General features: G+C 37.7%; 1 protein-coding gene across 1 annotated transcript in view; it reads right to left on the bottom strand.

Annotated features, from left to right (window-relative positions):
• Positions 1–4,245: 4,245 nt before the first annotated feature.
• The window catches only part of LOC126236608 (eukaryotic peptide chain release factor GTP-binding subunit ERF3A), a 74,191-nt gene continuing 54,367 nt past the window's right edge, over positions 4,246–24,069 (bottom strand). The window contains exons 9-10 of the mRNA XM_049946045.1: positions 20,276–20,444; positions 4,246–5,626 (exon numbers count right to left, since the gene is read on the bottom strand). Coding sequence (XP_049802002.1) covers positions 5,583–5,626; positions 20,276–20,444 — 213 coding nt within the window. The 3' untranslated portion in view covers positions 4,246–5,582. The remainder of the gene's footprint in view (positions 5,627–20,275; positions 20,445–24,069) is intronic.

The following is a 24,069-nucleotide window of genomic DNA, read 5'->3' as shown; positions in this document are numbered from 1 at the left end:
CACAGCAGAGGCATACTAAAGAGTTCTGTATTTTTTTTTCTTTGCTAACTAACAATATATTATGTAAATCAAGTTACTGTTGGAACATACAACTCATATGCAATACTAAAGCCTTACCCTACAGTTTCATAAGTTAATATGTATTTACTGAATTAATTTATCAGGCAGAGATTGCTACCATTCATATATATGGTACCATTCACATCTCATTATATAGTGAAATGTATGAAAGTCATTATGCCATCCAATTATGAACAATAACTTTGTTTATTAATTGGCACTCCACACACATTACTGACCTGTGCCACATTGAATGTTTATAGTGGCTTCAGTAAAGAACTGTGCTTGTATGACTTATGTTTTTATGAACTGTGCTTAATACAAGACTGAAATTTGTGATGTGTTGCCAATGAACAGTAACTGATTGTATGGGCTAACCTGGTTTTTGTGATACATGAAGAGAGGAGTTGAGAAACTGGTCTCCATTCAAAATGTCAACCAAAATTTAATAAATGTATTAACAAGTGAAACTAAAAACAGTGGTGTTGTGTTCGTTATTGTTTAACACTCTTCAACACCCAAAACATTTTCAGTTTTGAGGTGATGAACTTGTGGTGCTACCGAGAAGAAGAGGCTACAAGGAGATTGGTACCATAATGAGTTCCCATAAACTTGAAACATGCAACTACAATGATAAATGCCTGTGCACAAGAAACATTTGAAATAAAATCCAGATTACTCCTAACTCAGTAGATTCTTTTTCTATTTCATTGCTAAGACCTGAGCAGACAGAAAGCACCCTAGTGTTATAACTCTGGCCACAACGTGTGGCACCGAGCAACACTACACAGATAGGAGGAGCTGACTGCAGAGACTGCCATTACTGAGTCGGCTGTCACATAGAGCAATTGTCATGGTAATACATGATCTGGAAAAAATAACTAGGATGTGATGATTTTGTGGGAGTGACAGAGTAGGTTGCGTAGTGCGATTCCATTTTATATTTTAGTTGTAAGTTAAAAATTGTGGACAGAACTGAGTACGTCAAACAATGACAATATCCCCCTCGAATTAGTGTTGTTTAATAATAATAAGAAAAGACGTGTTGGTTGCAGCACAGCAATATGACGAAAGTTTTAAAGAACGGCAGCACCTGTGCACTGAACAAGATCTAAAGGAGATGAAATTTTCAAATGGTACCTATAGTTACTTTTGTATCCACATAGATAAAAATGTTTCCAGCATTAATCATAAAGCAAAGTAACCTACAATGTGTGTACTGTCTGATATCTTTAACAGTTTCTTAAACACGGAGGTTTTATGGCTTAGCACACTACTTTATTTTGCATTGTGCAATAGCTTCAGGTGCGGCACATTGCTCTGCCATTATACAGAATCCATTTACTTATTGCTGGAGAGATGGAGTTCTCATTCCATGATTAAAAACTATTTTGGTGTGTGACATACATTTTGCTTGCAGCAATGCACAAGTCAAAATATATGAGGGAGTAAAAAGGGGCATTATTTTTTTAAAGCTATATGTTTTAAAATTACGCGCAAAACAACTTTATCCCCTTCAAAATACTCTCCGTTACAACTAATACATTTGTCCCACCTTCCATTGTTCAAAACATTTTTTGTAGACAGCTTTAGAAATAGGTGACAGCTCCTCCCCCCTTTTTTTCTCTCTCAACTTCTTCAGTGTTGTCAAACTGTTGTCCTCTCATGCCCATTTTCATGCGCAGAATTAAAAAAGTGTTGCACAGAGCCAGGTCATGCGCGTAAGGTGTGAGGTGCGTGGGGCAGCGGAACCATGCCATTTTTTAGCCAAAAACTTTCTAACAGAGATGGCTGTATGTGCAGGTGTGTTGTCTTGGCAGAAGAATCAGCTCCTGTCTGTCACAAATCAGGTCTTTTTTGACGTACAAGATAACCCACTAATCTGAACACAAGTTCTCGAGTTTGTTTTTTCAATATTTCGTCGATTCGGACAGTTGACGGACATCCAAAATGAGGTATGTCATCAATCGACATGTCGCCATTTTTCAATCAAGCAAACCACTTGCATACTTGAGTTTTTCCCATAGCGTCATCTCAGTAAGCTGTTTTCAACATTAAAACCATTTCAGAAGCATTTTTACTGAGTAGAAAACAAAATTTCATAGCTGCAAACTTTTCATTTACACTTGCCATCAAACAAGAACAAAACAACACTAGCAAAAACAATCACTGCAGATAAACAGAACAAGCTAGGTCGACAACATAGGCAGCACTGAATTGTCAACGATTTGAGCTATACACGAAACGCACAAGCTCCGTCCATGGCATTGTTATTCCAGTTTTAGTACCAAATGAAAAGCAACTAGAAACAGAAAAGTGCATCATAAGTTTTTGAGTTATGTGTAATGAGTAAAACTGAAAAGATTGCACGTAAGGAAGATTGGGTTCAAGGCACAGCGAATGAGTCAGCATTTGGGGAAGCACCTGCAGTTGCTGGTCGCAATGGTGACACGCTATTTTTGGACTACTTCCCACTCACCCACTGTCAACTTTAAGCATTAGTCAATGAAGCACTAATTTGTATTTAAATTAGTAAAAATAGAGCGCCTGAATATTCAGTGTTTATCAACAAACCAAGTGTTCAAATTATCCATATTAAAATAAAAAAGCTTTCAATGATATATTCTTATCACGATTTTTTTTCCCCCTCCTCCTCTGTTTCAGGTTTAAACAAGTAGCATGAAGCTGTGTTTCAGCAGGAAGTTTTCCATTTTAATCCCGTTTCTGGTAGTTTCTATGTCCTCAGCTTTCCTTTTTTTTATGTTGTTAGTAACTAATAATTATGAAATAATTTATTTAATAAATAAAGCACCACTCCGTAAATGTAAGAAACACCTAAATACCTGACTTCGTTTGTTTATACATTTTACTCTCATTATTGTGACTGTCTCATGCACAATGTAATCTCCACTTGTTTAATACTTTGATGCTTCTGCCCACCAATAGTCACAAAGAGTGAAGATTGTAAAGCACCACTGATAAATATCGTTTTAATACTTAACTGCACAAAATTCTAAATTTGCTTCAAATAAGAAATGTATTTAAATTTATTTGAATTCTGCAAACAACAGATAACAAGAATGTGAATCAACAAACAACTTCACAAGCAAGTGTCAAAATGTATTTAAAAAATGTTTGAATATGTATATGACTTCAAAAATGTATGAATTCAGGGTCTTTGAACTAAATTCCTGGAAGCAAATGTCCAGTCTCAGTCTCAACCATAAAATGTTCATTTCGCCTTTAATATTTTTGCCATATCTGATGGCGTCATTTACCCTGCTACCCGTGTGAGCAATATTGCCTAATTTATTTATTGTACATTTGTTTTGGACAAGAAATCCCAACTTTTAAAAAGGAACAAGTTTTAGTTGAGTAAGAAAGTGAGTGATAGTGCTTTAATGTCTACTATAATTTGCAACTTCCATTTCTGATTTCTGGTCAGAATCACAATAAACTGACTAACTAATAATAAAACTCTGATATTTTTTTTATAGTTTATTGTAATGTGAAAATTTCATATCAAGAACATACCCCTTAGGTACTTCCTGATGCAGCATATAAAAAGGCAAAGAGAAACCACACACCATAAGGTTGTGTACAATGGACAATACTCCCTGACCAGTCGGCTTTTCTTCCTTTTTCCTTTTAGAAAATAAGAGAATATACCGAAGTAGAACGTAACACACTTTCAAATGCCATGCACATTATCTAACAGAAATATGTGAATTTGAATGGAATTCTTATACATGAATAGTTCATGCTATTCTTAACAAGATATCAGTTAGTCAAACAAAATGAAAATAAACTGAGAGCAATACAAAAGAAACTAATTAACGAGTAACTATCAAACAAATGTAAATTACAATTAATAGAAATGAGATGGTCTCATACAACTGAGGCAATATTTCAAGATGTCACGTAAGCTGTCACATCCATGTAATATAAAGATGAGAATGTTCAAGACATTCTTCTGCTTCTGTCATGTAAACACACCCTTCTGTCCAAACTTTCTCAGTTTCATTCTCAGTGAGAAATATATATACAGATGTTCTCTGGTAAAAACTACTGAGCAGGTTCTTTTAAAACAAAGAAGGGACTCATATTATATCATGACCAAATGGTAGGAGAGAAAAGGTAGGGCACCGTGACATCCTCACAAGGAAAAATTTAGACTCAACAGCATTTTCCAGTATCTTTAAAAAATAAGTTACTTTATATTTTATAACACATTAAACTAAAATAAGATTTTTTCCATTTTCAGTCTGTTACGCAGTAATTTTTGCAGTACATTTCACAAAATTCACTGGAACAGATGCAGTCATTGCTTTCACACTGTTATGTGAAATACTTCCAAGATACAACCGTAAAGCTGTACTGCCACATTAGTAATACTTGAGAACTTAATATCATAGCTTGTTCATTTGCAACACTGTTTATTAACTAAATTCAAATCTCTTTCAACTGTTTATAACTACAAAGTTATTATAGCATCAACAAATCTGGCACAAGGTTATAAAGTTTCTTTAGAATTTTTTTTTTTACTAATGTCATTCACCATGGATTATAAGGCCATATTGTGCAGATAAACTGCATTAAATACCCATTCTACTATGTGCATAAGTAAAAGCTATTAAAAACATTGCATAACTTTACCGTGAATATGCTGAAAGGTTCAAAATTAAACTTCAAGCAAACAGTATAAGTCAATACCTACATAAAAGCTTGATAAAGAGCAGTTATGTAACAAAATATGGCATTATATTTCAAGTCGTGCAAGTTTTCATTTATTGCCCATATACAATAATGTTGAAAAATATATGTGCCATAGAAGTTTTATTTATATATATATTGTCTGATACCAAAATCTGCAATTCATCTGTCTGTTTATTGAACATGGAAGCATTAGTTTCACAGAAAAAAAGAACAAATAGAGTAACTGGTGTCAAATGATCATTGAAATAGAGCCCTAGTCTTTCCCTGTCACAATATTCCTTCCCCTTTAACTAAATTATCGCAAATAACTTGTCACTCAATTCCATTTACACAGCGTAACACACACACACACACACACACACAAACACACACACACACAATACCATTCACTCAAATATGCAAAAATCTGATGCACAACTTGCACCTCTAGCTTCTAGAAGAAAGCACCTGTGAATGTTCTTATTTCTGTATTTCACTCAGTTTTCATTATTCACATTATCAGTTCATAAGTGAAATGTCTGATTGCCGCCTACAATGTTTCATCCAGTAACCACTGTTTCTGACAGGGAAGCAACAATACAGCCTTCATTGCACCCATCCAGGTAGCATTCAGACTATATGGATTGTATACAATAATTCAATGTAGAATGCTGGTAAATCCACTGTTATGAAAATCCTTGCTGCTCAGATAGTTGCCCTTTCTTCCACTGTCTTCTCAGCTCTTCTTGTCATGTTGCAGATAGATAAAACCACCTTAACACTCACTCTTCTTTAATAAGCCAACTTCAATTTAATATTTAAACAATTTATTCGATTACTTTCAGGACTTTACCTATGGCAATAGTTTTACCTGGAAAAAAAAAAAAAAGAAAAAAATTAATCTGATATTTTGAAGAACACACACACATAACACTATTTTTAGTTTGTTATTTGGCAGTGCTATAGAGCTTACAAAAATTTTGTCACTATCAGGGAGATTAAGGTCCAGCTTAATTAAGGTCCAGCTTAATATGAACAAGGAAGATAATTACTGTAAAGCCTAATGAAGGTTTCCTGCTGATTTCACATTCTTTAAGCTTCAGTCAACAACAGGAAAGACTGTCACTCTATTAATGTGAGGGTGGCTATTGTGTTTGATCAAAAGGTTTCTCTGATATTTCCCAATAAAAATTCCAAATATCCCTGAACTAATGTTTGTTATGTAAAGAGCAGTTTTTGCTTTATTATTATTATTATTATTATTAAAAGTTCTATCAGGACAGTAGGCAAAAAACGCCCATGGCCAGCACCCAATTCTTGCTGGTATTCTCTAGTCTGCTATTGTGGTACTTTATTACACCCAAGTCATCAGAAATTGCAGATATTGATGGTCCCAATATCAACATGGCTTTCCCGAAAGAGTTCTTAGCTGCTGAAACTGGGAAGTTGTGGCCTGCATTACGTCAATGGTGCATTCAAGGACAGCATTTCTGCAATTCAAGGTGACTATGTACTCTACTTGAGTGCCCTTCACGAATTATTAAAAGATGTACCAGCAGAAAGAGCTCTCTATTCTAAATCTTGTGGCTCTTATACTGTTAGGTGGTTGAAGAATTCATATTTACCTCCTTTGTCCCTCAAAAAACAATGATAATCAATCCACAAATCAATAACAAGAAATTCATTGAGGGAGTACAGAAATTCACTGAGTATGTAATGAAGAACATACCTGAATGATAATGCAAGAGCTACTGAGAAGTCACGAATTTTGCCAATGATCCACAGTTTATCAGCTAATGTCTACCTACTCCACTGAGAAATTCAATCTGATGATCCATTAGTTCTGTTTCTACACAGCCCTGGCCTTGATTTTGAAAAATGTGAAGTAATTATTTATGAAACTATTAATGTTGTATAATTTTGCCCCGATACAACTGTAGGTTAAAAGCACTGACACAACTGAAGCTGGATAAAAGAACTGATAATAGGAAGTAAAAGCATTTCTGGAAATTTTACTGTGTAAAATATGGACTCATATGATGGCAAAATCTACAAGTAGTCTAGACTGCACCCTTATTGTTAATAATTATGATGCGAGTCTGAAGTACTTAAATAAAATTCTTTCAATACTTTTGGAAAAGTCACCTTTGCTGTTCTATAGGTGACGCAGAAATGTGCCAGATTCGTGAACTTCTAACTTGCCCATAAGTGAGAGATGCACTGTGCCTTATAGTGGTGCAGAAAACTGATGATTTCTGAAGATTCCTTTTTGGGAAAAAAAAAAGAAACATTCATGTATGTAGGTGTGAATTAAGACTGCCTCTCTGATGGCGATATGACTGTAGAGCAAGGCTTCTCTGTAAACACAGTGACTACTTGAGATTATAAAAGAAGAATCATCTGGTACACATTCCTTCATTACTGTTATTCTTCACTATGCCATGTCATTGTGAAACAGCCTCATATATATCAGACATCCTCACAGGAACACTTGGCGAACTGTCACGTAACATCAGTAGACTTTTGACAGAAATGATGCAACTTTTCTCAAAGCAATGCTTTAGACGTTACAGGGATTGTTAACTTGATGCACAATATTCTAAGCTGGTGAAGTAAACTTTGCAATGAAGTTAATAAGAAAGAACCAAAGCCTGAATATCCTGTTCTAATCCAAAACACATGGGCATGTTCACATATGCATATGCATTTATATGGACTTTTTAAATTTAAAGCACACCTTTGCATTTGTGGGAACGACAGTTCATGGCTACATTACAAATTTTCAATCATTTTTCACCCTTATACTACAAACTATGCAATGGTGAATGGATCTGGAGCCAGAAAATGAAGTGCAACAAGATTCCTGGGGTTGATGAGAGCACTGGAGGGAACAACAAAAATTGCAACTTTTCTTTACGCAACTTAACAACCAGTAACAAAATGACTCCACACATTTCCTTCCATCATCGAACAGTTTAACTCCTCCCCCCCCCCCCAATGTTACAATAAACCTTCTCAGAATTCCCTGACTTTTCCAATAAATTCAATTTTCTTGATTTTACAGACTAGATTTTTTTCTGTGATCATTGATTGGACAATAGAGAATACTGACTATTTCCTTGGTTATATTGTGAAGGAATTAACATGTGAAAAGTGTTTATTATTGCAACATTTAAAAGTGAAGTACACAATGACTTCATATAGATTGCCGGGAAATTAGTAACTAAATCTGATCAATATCATGCGAGTTATTCTGGTGGTCACTAATTCATAAGAAGAGTACATACTGCATATTACTTCTGAATGTGTCTCTTGATCATTAATATAATTAAGGACCTCACAAAGTCATTAAAAATCATGAAACCATCTAAGTTGGTATAAATTTTCCCTTTACATGCTCTGTAACACACATTTCGTGACAAGTAAAAAGTCTGTGTCAGACCAGAGTCAATATCAACTCTCTGTAGTGAGCACTGTTTACCATGTGTGATATCTCAGCACACTTCTAACACTGACTCACAACTTGGAAGTTGAATCTGAGTTGCACCATGTGGCACGCTTCGATAGTATAACTGATAGTGCACAATCTAATAAATGCATGGATCTAATTTCAAGTCTTGGTTTACTATCCCTTTCATAATGACTGATCTCTGACTCTAAGCTCATATTCTGGTTACATTGCGTAATGAACATTGATGTGTTGTACCTTGACAGAATTGTGGAAATGTCTATTTTTATTTAGGGTATGAATATTATATTTTAGGTGAAATAGGGGCAACATTATGTGGTGATATTTAAGGGAAAGTGTGCTTTTTTGCACATTTTTTGTGCTAGTATCAACTTTGAGAAGTCATAGAAATCAGACCATCATTAGGAGTTTAAAGACACAATCATTCTCTACTTACACATAAATTTTTGTTGCTTTCTAATCAGTCATTTTGTCCAGATAATGCTGGATGGAGATTGCCACAGTTTGCCTAGTCATGATCAGTATTAACAAAACGAAAAATGTAAATGCATGTTCTGTTGTTGCAGCCTTTGTAAATTCCTTATATGATATTGCATTAGATGGAAGCTCTACATTATTGCTTTCCATCCATTCCAATTAATAGATGGATTTTGTGATAATGGATTTATCATCATGTGATACGGAGCCTGACCTAAAACAATTGCAGAACTGTTTAGCAAGTTTTCAAGAATGCTCCTAAACCATTCTTTGTAATGTATGCCATTCATCTCGGAATTATAACCAGCACCTCCTTTTTGCCTAAAAATGTAAGTCTTTATTTCGCATGAACCCATCTTTGTTTCCTATGTGACACACAATCCCTTCCAGGACAGGATTGTGCTTGAATTCTCCCTTCCAAGTCTTTCCACTCTTGAACGCTTTCTCCGAGACAATTATATGCATTTTCTGATGCATAAGGCATTGTTTGGTTCCTGCTATCCAAACATTCTACACCAGCTCTCCTCACTGGTGTAGCAAATATACCATCCAGTTTTTCACAACTATGTTATTTCCCACTAGAACCTGCCTCTTTCTCAAATTACTTGTTTATTTTCCATCAACACTTTTTTTTTTAAACCTGAAGCCCAATTTCACAATACAACACCTAAAATTGTTTCACTTATATCAGGTAATTCTTCCACGTCTCCAATATGGGTGCTACTGTTGTATTTCCACATAGAAGTCATGGATTTTCCTTCTTGTGAGTACCCGTATAAACTTGTCGAATGTAAACTATCAAAACCAGTGATAGAAGACATGAATTTTCCCCACATTCTCTTGAAACTCGCTTTATTGTATCTTCATTAATACCAAGACAATCAGATGTTTTCTTTACTGGCTGTGATGCAGAACTGCTCATGCCCTGTTCTTTTTTTTTTTGCCTTAAAGTTACGATGCGCACTGATAACCATAGACTTCACAACTGCATAAATGATGCATGGTTTCATACACATACAAGGCAACTAATTATGTTATGATGACTATATCTCACAAGTACACAACGATGAACAATGAAGTGGAAAGATTACTCAGAGGTCAGGCAACATCATTTACATAAGCATGCGGCACAAAAGCGTATAAATTAAGGAAGTGATAATAGCGCTTTTTGGAGATTTGTGTGTATTAAAATGTAACTGCTGTGAAAGGCAACATCAGACCCTGTATTTAAATACTTCTCATCTGAATACTAACCACCACTAGGCAAACTGCGGCAATCAATATCCACTATTATTAGGACTAAATGACTAATTGGAAAGCAATGAAAATTCACCTGTAAATAGAAATGGTTGTATCTTCAAACTGTGCAAAGGAAATTTTTCTTCTAATTTAGGTCTTATTTCTATGAATTTTCAAAGTTGACATTTGCCAAAAAATGTTCAAAAAAAGCATGCTTGCTCTTAAATATTACCAATGTATGCACCCCATTTTCAACGAAAATACGATATTCATATACTGAATAAAAGTAGACATTTCCACGATTCATCAAGACGTAACATGTTGATGTTTGTCATGCAATGTAAACAAAATCTCAAATTCAGAGGCCAATCATTATGAAATGGATAGTAGTACACAGTTTTTATCTACTGATTTGGTATGTCCTTTGAGCTGTATACAGGCTAACAACTTCTAATAACTCTAGACTTATCATAGTAGCTTGTGAGCGTAGGGGAGAAGAGTAAAGAAGAATCCAAAGGCGGCAAAGTCATTCTTTTTCTGTAAGACAACATTAAGACAGAAAAAATATAGCATAAGATGGCAAATCTTAAATGCTGCAATAATAAACACTTTTCATGTGGTAGCTCATTCATAGTAACATTCCCATTTTCACCATAATAAAAATATGATATAAAATCTATGTTGGCATAAATTCATAAGAAATCGTGCCCTTGTCTGTTTCTTCTTCATTTCCCACCATGTAGTAAACGGCTGTCATATTAAATCAATGTCTAGAGGATAAGAATATGAAAAGGGCAGCAATAAAAACAGTGAAAATTTTTGTTAATAACAGCCCTGCATTAGGTGACTTTTCAATTTAATAACATCAATTTTCCATGAGCAACATACAATACAGTGCAGACAAGAATTTATCTGTCAGAAAAATATGTTTTAACATAGTGAGAACTCCAGAAGTAACAGCAGATATGCCACTCATATAACACTTCTGTGGCCAGGTGCAGGGAGTAAAAGTTCCTGAAGATTGTGCTGCAGGAACCACAAGAGGGAAATGCCTATCTTCCCCATGTAGTAATTGAGGCACGATTACTGGAGATCGACGCTGAAGGGATTGAATACTCAAGGCACTGCCAATGACCTGGCCATAGTAGTGGCAAAATCTGATGTCACTGGTATGGGATGCAAGGAGGGACAGGAAAAACTGTTTTATTTTATGGATAATTATAGTGTTACTGATTTGCCAATCTTGTTATTTTCTGTCAATTTTAGCATTATTATTTGGCAACATTGGTATTAGTTTTTGGGGGCTGATCTTTCAAGTACTGCATGTTCCTTATTTTTGTCCAATTTCATTGTTTTTCGCTGTTATGTTGGAAATCTTCCCCCATGAACCATGGACCTTGCCGTTGGTGGGGAGGCTTGCGTGCCTCAGCGATACAGATGGCCGTACCGTAGGTGCAACCACAACGGAGGGGTATCTGTTGAGAGGCCAGACAAACATGTGGTTCCTGAAGAGGGGCAGCAGCCTTTTCAGTAGTTGCAGGGGCAACAGTCTGGATGATTGACTGATCTGGCCTTGTAACATTAACCAAAACGGCCTTGCTGTGCTGGTACTACGAACGGCTGAAAGCAATGGGAAACTACAGCCATAATTTTTCCCGAGGGCATGCAGCTTTACTGTATGGTTAAATGATGATGGCGTCCTCTTGGGTAAAATATTCCGGAGGTAAAATAGTCCCCCATTCGGATCTGCGGGCGGGGACTACTCAAGAGGACGTCGTTATCAGGAGAAAGAAAACTGGCATTCTACGGATCGGAGCTTGGAATGTCAGATCCCTTAATCGGGCAGCTAGGTTAGAAAATTTAAAAAGGGAGATGGATAGGTTAAAGTTAGATATAGTGGGAATTAGTGAAGTTCGGTGGCAGGAGGAACAAGACTTTTGGTCAGGTGAATACAGGGTTATAAATACAAAATCAAATAGGGGTAATGCAGGAGTAGGTTTAATAATGAATAAAAATATAGGAGTGCGGGTTAGCTACGACAAACAGCATAGTGAACGCATTATTGTGGCCAAGATAGACACAAAGCCCATGCCTACTACAGTAGTACAAGTTTATATGCCAACTAGCTCTGCAGATGATGAAGAAATTGAAGAAATCTATGATGAGATAAAAGAAATTATTCAGGTAGTGAAGGGAGACGAAAATTTAATAGTCATGGGTGACTGGAATTCGTCAGTAGGAAAAGGGAGACAAGGAAACATAGTAGGTGAATATGGATTGGGGGGAAGAAATGAAAGAGGAAGCCGCCTTGTAGAATTTTGCACAGAGCATAACTTAATCATAGCTAACACTTGGTTCAAGAATCATAAAAGAAGGTTGTATACCTGGAAGAATCCTGGAGATACTAAAAGGTATCAGATAGATTATATAATGGTAAGACAGAGATTTAGGAACCAGGTTTTAAATTGTAAGACATTTCCAGGGGCAGATGTGGATTCTGACCACAATCTATTGGTTATGAACTGCAGATTGAAACTGAAGAAACTGCAAAAAGGTGGGAATTTAAGGAGATGGGACCTGGATAAACTGAAAGAACCAGAGGCTGTAGAGAGTTTCAGGGAGAGCATAAGGGAACAATTGACAGGAATGGGGGAAAGAAATACAGTAGAAGAAGAATAGGTAGCTCTGAGGGATGAAGTAGTGAAGGCAGCAGAGGATCAAGTAGGTAAAAAGACGAGGGTTAATAGAAATCCTTGGGTAACAGAAGAAATATTGAATTTAATTGATGAAAGGAGAAAATATAAAAATGCAGTAAATGAAGCAGGCAAAAAGGAATACAAACGTCTCAAAAATGAGATCGACAGGAAGTGCAAAATGGCTAAGCAGGGATGGCTAGAGGACAAATGTAAGGATGTAGAGGCTTGTCTCACTAGGGGTAAGATAGATACTGCCTACAGGAAAATTAGAGAGACCTTTGGAGAGAAGAGAACCACTTGTATGAATATCAAGAGCTCGGATGGCAACCCAGTTCTAAGCAAAGAAGGGAAGGCAGAAAGGTGGAAGGAGTATATAGAGGGTTTATACAAGGGCGATGTACTTGAGGACAATATTATGGACATGGAAGAGGATGTAGATGAAGATGAAATGGGAGGTAAGATACTGCGTGAAGAGTTTGACAGAGCACTGAAAGACCTGAGTCGAAACAAGGCCCCAGGAGTAGACAACATTCCATTAGAACTACTAATGGCCTTGGGAGAGCCAGTCATGACAAAACTCTACCATCTGGTGAGCAAGATGTACGAGACAGGCGAAATACCCTCAGACTTCAAGAAGGATATAATAATTCCAATCCCAAAGAGAGCAGGTGTTGACAGATGTGAAAATTACCGAACTATCAGTTTAATAAGTCACAGCTGCAAAATACTAACGCGAATTCTTTACAGACGAATGGAAAAACTGGTAGAAGCGGACCTCGGGGAAGATCAGTTTGGATTCCGTAGAAATGTTGGAACACGTGAGGCAATACTAACCTTACGACTTATCTTAGAAGAAAGATTAAGGAAAGGCAAACCTACGTTTCTAGCATTTGTAGACTTAGAGAAAGCTTTTGACAACGTTAACTGGAATACTCTCTTTCAAATTCTGAAGGTGGCAGGGGTAAAATACAAGGAGCGAAAGGCTATTTACAATTTGTACAGAAACCTGATAGCAGTTATAAGAGTCGAGGGGCATGAAAGGGAAGCAGTGGTTGGGAAAGGAGTGAGACAGGGTTGTAGCCTCTCCCCGATGTTATTCAATCTGTATATTGAGCAAGCAGTAAAGGAAACAAAAGAAAAATTCGGAGTAGGTATTAAAATTCATGGAGAAGAAGTAAAAACTTTGAGGTTCGCCGATGACATTGTAATTCTGTCAGAGACAGCAAAGGACTTGGAAGAGCAGTTGAACGGAATGTACAGTGTCTTGAAAGGGGGATATAAGATGAACATCAACAAAAGCAAAACGAGGATAATGGAATGTAGTCAAATTAAATCGGGTGATGCTGAGGGGATTAGATTAGGAAATGAGACACTTAAAGTAGTAAAGGAGTTTTGCCATTTAGGGAGTAAAATAACTGATGATGGTCGAAGTAGAGAGGATATAAAATGTAGACTGGCAATGGCAAGGAAATCGTTTCTGAAGAAGAGAAATTTGTTAATAACGAGTATAGATTTAAGTGTCAGGAAGTCGTTTCTGAAAGTATTTGTATGGAGTGTAGCCATGTATGGAAGTGAAACATGGACGATAACCAGTTTGGACAAGAAGAGAATAGAAGCTTTCGAAATGTGGTGCTACAGAAGAATGCTGAAGATAAGGTGGGTAGATCACGTAACTAATGAGGAGGTATTGAATAGGATTGGGGAGAAAAGAAGTTTGTGGCACAACTTGACTAGAAGAAGGGATCGGTTGGTAGGACATGTTTTGAGGCATCAAGGGATCACAAATTTAGCATTGGAGGGCAGCGTGGAGGGTAAAAATCGTAGAGGGAGACCAAGAGATCAATACACTAAGCAGATTCAGAAGGATGTAGGTTGCAGTAGGTACTGGGAGATGAAGAAGCTTGCACAGGATAGAGTAGCATGGAGAGCTGCATCAAACCAGTCTCAGGACTGAAGACCACAACAACAACAACATGTTGGAAATGAAAGTATATAAATCAATTAATATTAAACCCTTTAAATCTAACCAGTTAAAGAAAAATAACTTTCCAACCAAAATCTTTGTGGAAGTATTGTTGTAACATCAATGTTCTCCTCTGAGATATTATGCCTCCCATCTGTCAAACTTCACATAGTATGAAAACAAACGCCTATAATGATGTCCACATGTAGGCATCATATTTGTATTGCTCCAGAATATCTTACACTGCTGATTCTAGTCATTCTAGGTACACATAACAGAGTTTGCCACGTAAGCATTAATAGAGTTCATTATCATCCCAGGGCCGAAACAAGAACCTAGGGCTATGAACATAGATTAGATGGGTCTGTGGGCATGAAAATAGCTAGCCTAACTTGAATGTGCAACACAGTGCATTTCACTGTTTCCTTCACCTCTGCCTTAAGTCTTCATCCCTTCATATTTCTCAAATGTTTGTACTCTTAATCACCGAATATTCATCTCTCCACTATAACGAAATAATTTTCACCTTTTGCTTAGAACACAAGTAATAGTTTTATTCTACATCATCAGATTTAATGATATTTTTGCACAGCAAACTGAACAAAAAATGATGTGATTTTGAGAAATCATTAGTGCAGTGCATCAATTAACTGCATATTATTGTACTATGCAAATATAAATATGAAAAACACAAATTACAGGAAATTAACATCACAAACACATAAATTAAGATGGTGCCAGTGTGGTTTGCTGCTATCAGCCAAGTCACAAAAACTTATTTATGGCCACGAAACATAACGCAGATTGTTTATTTCAATATTTATTCAATATTATTTTTAAACAATGGAAAATCCAGGATGGTATAATGACAATATTATGAGGAGATGCTGAGTAACGGATACGCACAACAGAAAACTATGAAACACATAAGCTTTTGGCCAAAAAGACCTTCATGGGAATCAGCCCCCCCCCCCACACACACACACATACGACCACAGTTTCTGGCTGCCGAGGCCACATGTTGTGCGAAAGTGTTGGGAAATGAACCCCGGTGACTACAACTATTACTGGAATGGAGATTGCCCAAGTAGGGTATTTTCATGTGATGTCACATTTAGAGCCGTAATTCTTGACATAGAGAAAACTGCTACACTTAAGATTTACAACATATTTAAATGGGAAAAAGGAAAAATTCCAAAGTTTGCGACAATATGTAAAAGCAGACAATTTAGTGTTATGTAGCTAATAATCACAGTTTGCTTTGTTGTATATGTGAAATTTTCCTGTCCCTAGACAAAAGTGATCATACTCTTTCTGAACCTCAAAATATGAGAGGTGATTGGCGACTAAGTTCCTGGATTTTATCAAATGTGGAAAATCCAGGACGGAATGTAACAACATTATGAGAAGGAAAGTTGCTACTCACCACACAGCATATCTGCGACTCAGCATCCCTGCTGTATGGTGAGTAGCAACTTTCCTTCTCATAATATTGTTTCATTCCTTCCTGTATTTTTATGTTACATGATTAAGGTAGCACACTACGGGCATCAGGGAGGGACGTCACATCTAAAATTGACAACAAATGACAGTTGATCACATGACAAGTTTACATGAAGCAGCAGACCACAACCTGAACAAACTGGCTTGTTCGTACAATGGGAAGTCATATGTTCGAACTGTTGGCATTTGAAGCACCACATAAAGACCATGATAACTTTCTCGGGCAGGAAATCCTGTTAAAGCAAGAATGAATACTCCAGGGCCAACCTTGTTGTCTAGTGGGCCTAGATACGAAGTGGAACCTTCACATAATTCCTGATCTGTAAGCAGTGTAATTCCCAGTGAAAAACTAAGCCCTGTCCCATGTTCAGGCTCTTATAGGGTGTTACTGTAACAGGTGCTTCACCAAGTTTCTTGCAAGAGAGTAACATTCGGGAATGGGTAGGATTGGCTGTTATGATTAAGACCAAACCTCTCTATAGTTTCTAAGGGAACAGATTTCTCCAAATGCATTTTCAGTATTATCTACAAAGACACTAGACCCATTAAGTAAAAAGAACCCTCCATCAGTCCAGGTGTGCACTAGGTACTGAGGGTAGTATGTTTCTGCAGTCCACTTTATTTTGTTTTTCTGCCATTGTGAGGCCAAGGAGTTCTTATGGAGTAACCATCTGCACTGAAGCATTCAGCTGTGTCTGAAGAGAACTGCTAGAATATCACAGCCAACAGTTGATAACTTTAGTTTTTTCACTATACAAGATAATCGCAATGATGCCATCAACTATGAACAAGAATTCTACCCACAAGTGACACACAGGTAGATTACCTGGCCTCATGGCCACAGCCTGCAGCCCCAGTGCTCAAAATTCCTTGGTACATCTGGGGAGATAACAGCTTGGAACAATAATATGTTCTCTTTGTAGTCTGTGGGCTACCAACGTACAGTTATTCAACAGCCCGCCTCCATGGACCAGCTACCATGCTGGTTCATTGGTGAATTTTTGGATGTGGGGACCAAAAATGAGCTAATTGAAATAAATGCTGTAAAATAAATAAATTTGAAAAGCCATAACTGATTTCCTACACACAAGCTAGATTGTCAACAGGAAGTAGGTGCTACAGACCAAGCCTGAGGAAAGATGTAGTACTGAGTAACAGTGCAGCACAGGAACAGAAAGAACTGTAATGACATGAGGCCTCCATGCTTGTTATGAACTGTGTGTGTGTGTGTGTGTGTGTGTGTGTGTGTGTGTGTGTGAGGGGGAGGGGAGGCGGTGATTATTTATTTTAGTGAGTGGATGTAGTGTATTTCTAACTAGATAACGTTCAGACACTAACTAGATAATGTTCAGGCAATCTCTATTAATTTTTTTTTTTAATTTTTAGCAACAAAACCTTCAAAAAGAGACAGCAGATAGTCCTGAAAATAGGATCAGAAAGATCTACAAGAAAATTCTATGATGAAAAGATTTATAAACATTTCTTTTTTCACTGTGGTTGCCTAATGTATGTTCAAAATATGCCAAGTTCAAAATGACAATATATCTTTTCACCTGTCAGCTGAGTTTTGGTGTTAGAATGTGAATGGAGTCAGTTAACTGGGACTAACCACCTAAGAGCAACTGCTTACTAATAAACAGAAAACAAAAATAATATAAGAATAATACAGTACTGCAAAATACTGGGCAATGAAAAAAAAAAAAAAAAAAAAAAAAAAAAAAAAAAAAAAAAGAGAGAATTCAGAGCACACAGCACTCCATCAGACCACAGCCTTTGCAAAATGATTATTCCTCTCCTCACTCTGCTCGCTCCAACTAGTTTTACTTCCTATATATGTATGGTTTTACTGTTCAATGGCTACTTTATACAGTGACAGATTACCACTACTCATTCTGTTTACACACAAGAAAACACATTCCACATAAGACTTGTAGCAGCTCATTCTCTACTGATCAGAAAGAAAGTTACAATAGAAAACAGTATTGTCAGTACAGTTAGGGAGTAAAAAGGTCAATATTGATGGGAATTAACCCTATTGTCCATGTAACCCCCCCCCCCCCACAAACACATATATTACAACATGCAAGTGAGACAAGTCTAAGAAAGACTACAAGGGATAGGCAAAACAATGGTAGTAATGGGATGGTTGTGTTTGACGGTCAACAAAGCAAGTAAGGCATGTATCGCGCTGGACTGTGAGTGTTCAGTACATACTAGGCATCAGTGCAGGTTGTTTATGAGTAGTGCACACTTTGTATTTGCTTTCAGAGACCAAGGTCAACATGGAATGAAAGACCTAACAGAGTTCCAAAGAGGGCAGATTGCAGGTAACCGATTAGCTCGAGCATCAGTAACCAAGAAAGCCAACTTATTGAATGTTTCAAGAGCAACTGTTTCAACAGTCATGACAGCCTACACAAAACATGGAAAGACATAATCATGTAAATGTAATAGTGGGCGCAAATCAAAACTAAATGACAGACATCATCGACACTAAGCAAATTTTGTCAAACCAACACAAAACTGCAGTGGCTAAGGTGACTGCAGAGCTCAATAGCCATTTTCGAGACCCCGTATCTATCGATACTGTCCAGCGAGAACTCCACAAAGCGAATGTTCAAGGACGAGCTGCTATACCAAAACCATTAGTGACAACAACTAATGCAAAGCATAAAATATGGTGTAAGGAGCGTAAATAGTGGACGGCTTATCAGTGGAAAAACATCATATGGCCCAACGAGTCAACGTTTTCATTATTTCCAACATCGGGCCAGGTTTATGCCTGGAAAACACCAAAAGAAACCTAAAATCCTAATTGCTTGAGTCCACTGGTTAAGCATGAAGGAAGAAGTGTGATGGTTTGGGCAACCATATCATGGTACTGTGCTGGTTTCATCATTACTCTCAAAGGCTGTGTTACAGCCAACGTTTTATGTTAACATTATAGTTGATCAGGTGTACCCCTTGATTCAAATATTGTTCCCAATAATGATGCCATATTTCAGGATGACAATGCACCCTTTCACGGAACCAGTACAGTACTATCGTGGTACGAGGAGCATGCAACTGAACTGCAGTATCTTCCCTGGCCAGCACAGTCCACAGACTTTAACATTATCGAACCCTTGTGGCTGGTATTGGCGCGCAAACTCTGGAGCAGGTTTCTGCCTCCCTAGTCATTACAGGAGCTAGAGGAGGCTCTGATCAACCTGGAGACTATACTATCATTATATGCCAGTACTCCAAGAAGAATCACAGCTGTATTATGGGCAAATAGGGGTCCAACACCTTACGAATAAACCATTCCCAAGCAAGTAAAGGTGTTCACATTATTTTGCCTATCCCCTGTATGTCAAGTCTAACAAAACTATGCCCTGTGTTAAGCAGTGCAGTACACATGAACTATCAGATTAATGACAGCTTCTACAGAAGAAAGAGTTTTCAATGCAACTGAGATAAGTAATAAGTGAGTCAAGATATTATATTACACTGAAAGCTTCCTTGTAAACCGTATGCAATCTTTCTTCACGAGTGGTGACTATATTCTCAAATAATGAACACACAGATGCTTGAAGTCACTGTATTTATACCAGTATTTGATTGCAAGAGTTTATTTTTATGTCTAAACCTGTTTCAATCAGTAATGTTCATCTTCACAATACTATCTCTGCAAATATAACTGTAAAAACAACATATAATTTCTGCCGAGGTGTTGGCAGCATCAGAAAATACAATATATGATCAAACTGAAGGATAAAGTTTGTGGAAGACCCATACAGTGGGGTCTATGATGATACTGCTGCTAATTTGAAGATGGCTGCTGTCAAATGAAACTGGTGATCAAATAAAATTAAAAAATCTCTTGGCATCAAAGACTGACACAAATACTGCAGTTAAAAACATTTTTCTAGCACTGGCACATAAAGTATACTGTTTTTTTACATGGATTAACAACGTAAGTGTAACTGAATTCAGTGCGAATACACTGTTTTAAATTTGGCACAATTTACTAATGAAGGTATCCGTGATCTTTTACAGAAGAGTTTGACCAATGACTTCTCTATTCCCACACTACTTAGAAATATGTCCAATTTAAAATTATAGTTCCACAATACAAACTTGAACAAAGGAAACAATGTACTGCTCATATAATTTTTAAAGTAATTTACTTACCTTCATCTCTTAGTGTAAACCTTCCCATCTGGGGAAAAAGTTTGAATTGTTCCATGCAAATAACACCTGCACATTCTATCCTCATAATAGCAACTTGGTCTTGCTTCACAAAGCGGGGCCTTGTCTTCGACTTTTCACCAGTTTTCTTGTCCACCAGACAAATTAAGGCCTGGAATAGATTTTCCCCCAGACTGCATATTATATACACATAACTACACAAGTATTAACTATTACAGTGATATATCATGAATATGCATAGCATTACCATTTAATAATGGATAAATGTGAAATCTTTCAAAATTTTATTTAAATTAATTTTACAAGTTGATCCCAATTTCAGTTTCATTTTTAATTACTCTCTATACTAAACAACAAGTTAAATCCAACTCTGCTTTATTCTTACTTTCATTTCAGTCCTTTAATAATATACATACAATCAAGGATATCCACAGCTGGGAGCTGGGGGTGGGGGAAGCTGACCCGCACAATGCCCCCCCCCCCCCCCCCCAGCTCTTGGGAAAAGGAAAAATATATTGTTGTCAGGTGTATTTCTTTCAGGAAAATGATTCGAAAGTTGGTATTATCAATGTTTCAACTGGGGCATTTTTAGGGCTACTTTCAAGTAGCCATTCATCTTCCATAATATTAAAAATACTTCATACAGTCAAGTCTTAGCCCCTCCCTACAAACTACTGTATGGATGCCCTTGTGTATACAATAGTCTATACTACTGTGAAACTGATTACTACTCTCCCCTTCAGCCACAAGGGAGTGTGAAATGAACCTGACAGAAAGATAGTTAAATGTCTCGATTTTGCTTTTCCATTGGATAGAGATGTTCAATGGATGTTCATAACATTTCATCTAATGAGAAAGGAGAGGGAAAATGTTAGGGACTTCTCAGATCAGAAGCAAAGTGGTGATTCAGTACAGCATTATATTTTTAAAGTTTAAATTTCACCTTAAGTGCTAACTATATTATTCTGCTGTACATGTATGCTCAGAGAGGAAATGATTAAGTTTAGCAATACCTGATCCATGTTTTATATTATTTCATGTCTGACAGTATACATGCTCAACAGAATGAAAAAATTGGAGATTTCAGAGCAATATCAACTTTAAAAATATAAGCCTTGTAATACAACCTTATGTCTACTGAAAACAACAAATACTTCCAAAATATTAGTCAGCCAATATGTTATGACTGTGTAGCAACTATACAGTATGATTTACCTTGTGCTCCATTAAGTACTCCAAGCGAATAAATTTCAGTATTAAAAAAATACTTTATTTGTCTGAACCTTGAGTGTTATTGTTTCATCATATGGAATAATGCCTTTCTCCAAATGGTCCTCTGGTCAAATCATGTGAAAATCATCAAAAGCTAACGTCTTGATGAATATGGTAGATGATAAACACAGTCATAATTCTGATTCTCACTGAATGCAGCTGTTACATAAGTGCAAGACTTTGGATTGTTGTGTAGCAGTATAACATTTTAATTTAACTATAGATCTTAGTGTATTAGGATGGTGCCAGTGTTCCCTATAAGCATGTAGTATTCCACGCATTTTCTGTCACAAGAATCAGCCTAACTGTTCCTACAGATAGTTGTGTTCAAAGCATCTTCAGTTTTGGTGAACTGTAACAACCTAATTCCGTGTTCAATTTATTTACAATGGTATGTAGCAAACTTGCAGTTCGTTTACATTGGCATGTTGTTCAAATATTTTACCACATTCTCTCTCAAAGCACTAACAAAGTTCCCACAAATGCTCATATTTTAATTCCACAAACTGCATGCACAGTACACACGTCATGACACTGTCAGATTACAGCAAATAATGCATGATAAGGCTTGCTGAACCTCAATAAGACTGAAACATTCACCAGTGTCTTTCAACATTACTAAGCATTTCACGTCACTAGTTTTGACTTATAATCCACTCTCTACATGCTTATCCCAGGTGAGGTGCTTCTTTAAATAAGGTTACAGGACAGATAAACATGCATGTTCCTCACCATAACAAATCATCACTCTACACTAATATCGATGAGTTTCACACAATCAATGGGAATATGGAAGAAGCATCCCCATAGAATGTGCTAACATTCGGGCATTCCCTGGGCAACAGTGTACAATTGGCAGCTGATTCTTCCACTCCAGAGGTACCAGATATCAACCTTAGTGGTTAATGCACCACCCATATGGTCCTCTCTCAGGGCTGAAGTTAACAGTTGTGTCAAGTAGCTCTGGACGGCATAATATCAAATAAACACTGTTAAACATACTATGTCAAACACACAGCTGTGATGTTATCTGTGTTAAACACACTGACAGGAGTAGCAACCAAAGGTGACAAAGAGTACTAGGAATACACTTGGTAACAGAAAGACCCCATGGAAAGTAAGAGAACACTATATTCACCGCTACGGTCGCAGGTTCTAATCCTGCCTCGGGCATGGATGTGTGTGATGTCCTTAGGTTAGTTAGGTTTAATTAGTTCTAAGTTCTAGGCGACTGATGACTTCAGAAGTTAAGTTGCACAGTGCTCAGAGCCATTTGAACTATATTCACAAGGCCAGAACAAAATACACTGCTGGCCACCGTAAATGCAACACCCTGAAGGAAGCATCCGAATCCAGTGAAATTTACACCATGGGTTTGCAGCGATGAGATATGCAACTGATTAGAATTTCAGCACAGACGCACATCACGCGCGCCTGTGGCGCCACCTCATAGCGCCATTTAAGGCTTGGCGATTTCGACGAGTATACGTTCGGCACGTGTGTTTACCTTGTGGTTGTTTCACAAGACGATCAGTTATGCCTCGTAGACAACAGCGAACATCTTTTGATCAAGTATCCGAGTTCGACAGAGGAAGGATAGTGGCTTACCGAGATTGTGGATTATCATACAGAGAAATCGCTAGTCGTGTTGGACGAAACCAAACAACTGTAATGCGGATATGTGACCGTTGGATGCAGGAGGGTACGACGGACCGACGTGGTCGATCGCATTCACCTCGGTGCACCACTGCACGTGCTGATAGGCAAATTGTGCGCATGGCAGTGACGGATCACTCAGTGACATCCCGAACCATAGCACAGCACATTGCGTCTGTAGCGCATCATCCAGTGTCTGCGCGTACCATTTGACGCCGTTTACAGCAGAGTGGTCTGTCCGCAAGACGTCCATTGCTTCGTCTACCATTGACGCAGAACCACAGACGTCTCCGTCGCCAGTGGTGTGATGACCGACGGATGTGGACAGCAGAATGGAATGACGTTGTCTTTACTGACGAGGCACGCTTCTGTCTGCAGCACAACGATGGTCGGATTCGAGTGTGGAGACACCGTGGAGAGAGGATGCTGGACAGCTGCATTATGCACCGCCACACTGGTCTAGCACCGGGTATTATGGTATGGGGTGGTATTGGATATTACTCTCGCACGCCTCTAGTACGCATTGCCGGTACTTTAAATAGCCGGCGCTACATATCCGAGGTGCTGGAGCCAGTTGTCCTTCCTTACCTTCAGGGCTCGGCCACAGCCATATTTCAACAGGATAATGCGCGACCACACGTGGCACGCATTGTCCAAAGGTTCTTCGTCAATAACCAGATTGAATTGCTTCCCTGGCCGGCTTGCTCTCCGGATCTTTCGCCGATAGAAAACATGTGGTCCATGGCTGCTCAACGAGTGACCCAGATTACATCCCCAGCTGTCACACCAGATGATCTTTGGCAACGTGTGGAAGCTGCTTGGGCTGCTGTACCCCAGAAACACATCCA

Source organism: Schistocerca nitens, chromosome 2, assembly GCF_023898315.1.
Source record: "Schistocerca nitens isolate TAMUIC-IGC-003100 chromosome 2, iqSchNite1.1, whole genome shotgun sequence".
Taxonomy (NCBI): Eukaryota; Metazoa; Arthropoda; class Insecta; order Orthoptera; family Acrididae; genus Schistocerca; species Schistocerca nitens.
Note: the sequence above shows the minus strand (reverse complement) of the source record. Positions and strands in the feature narration are given on the sequence as shown.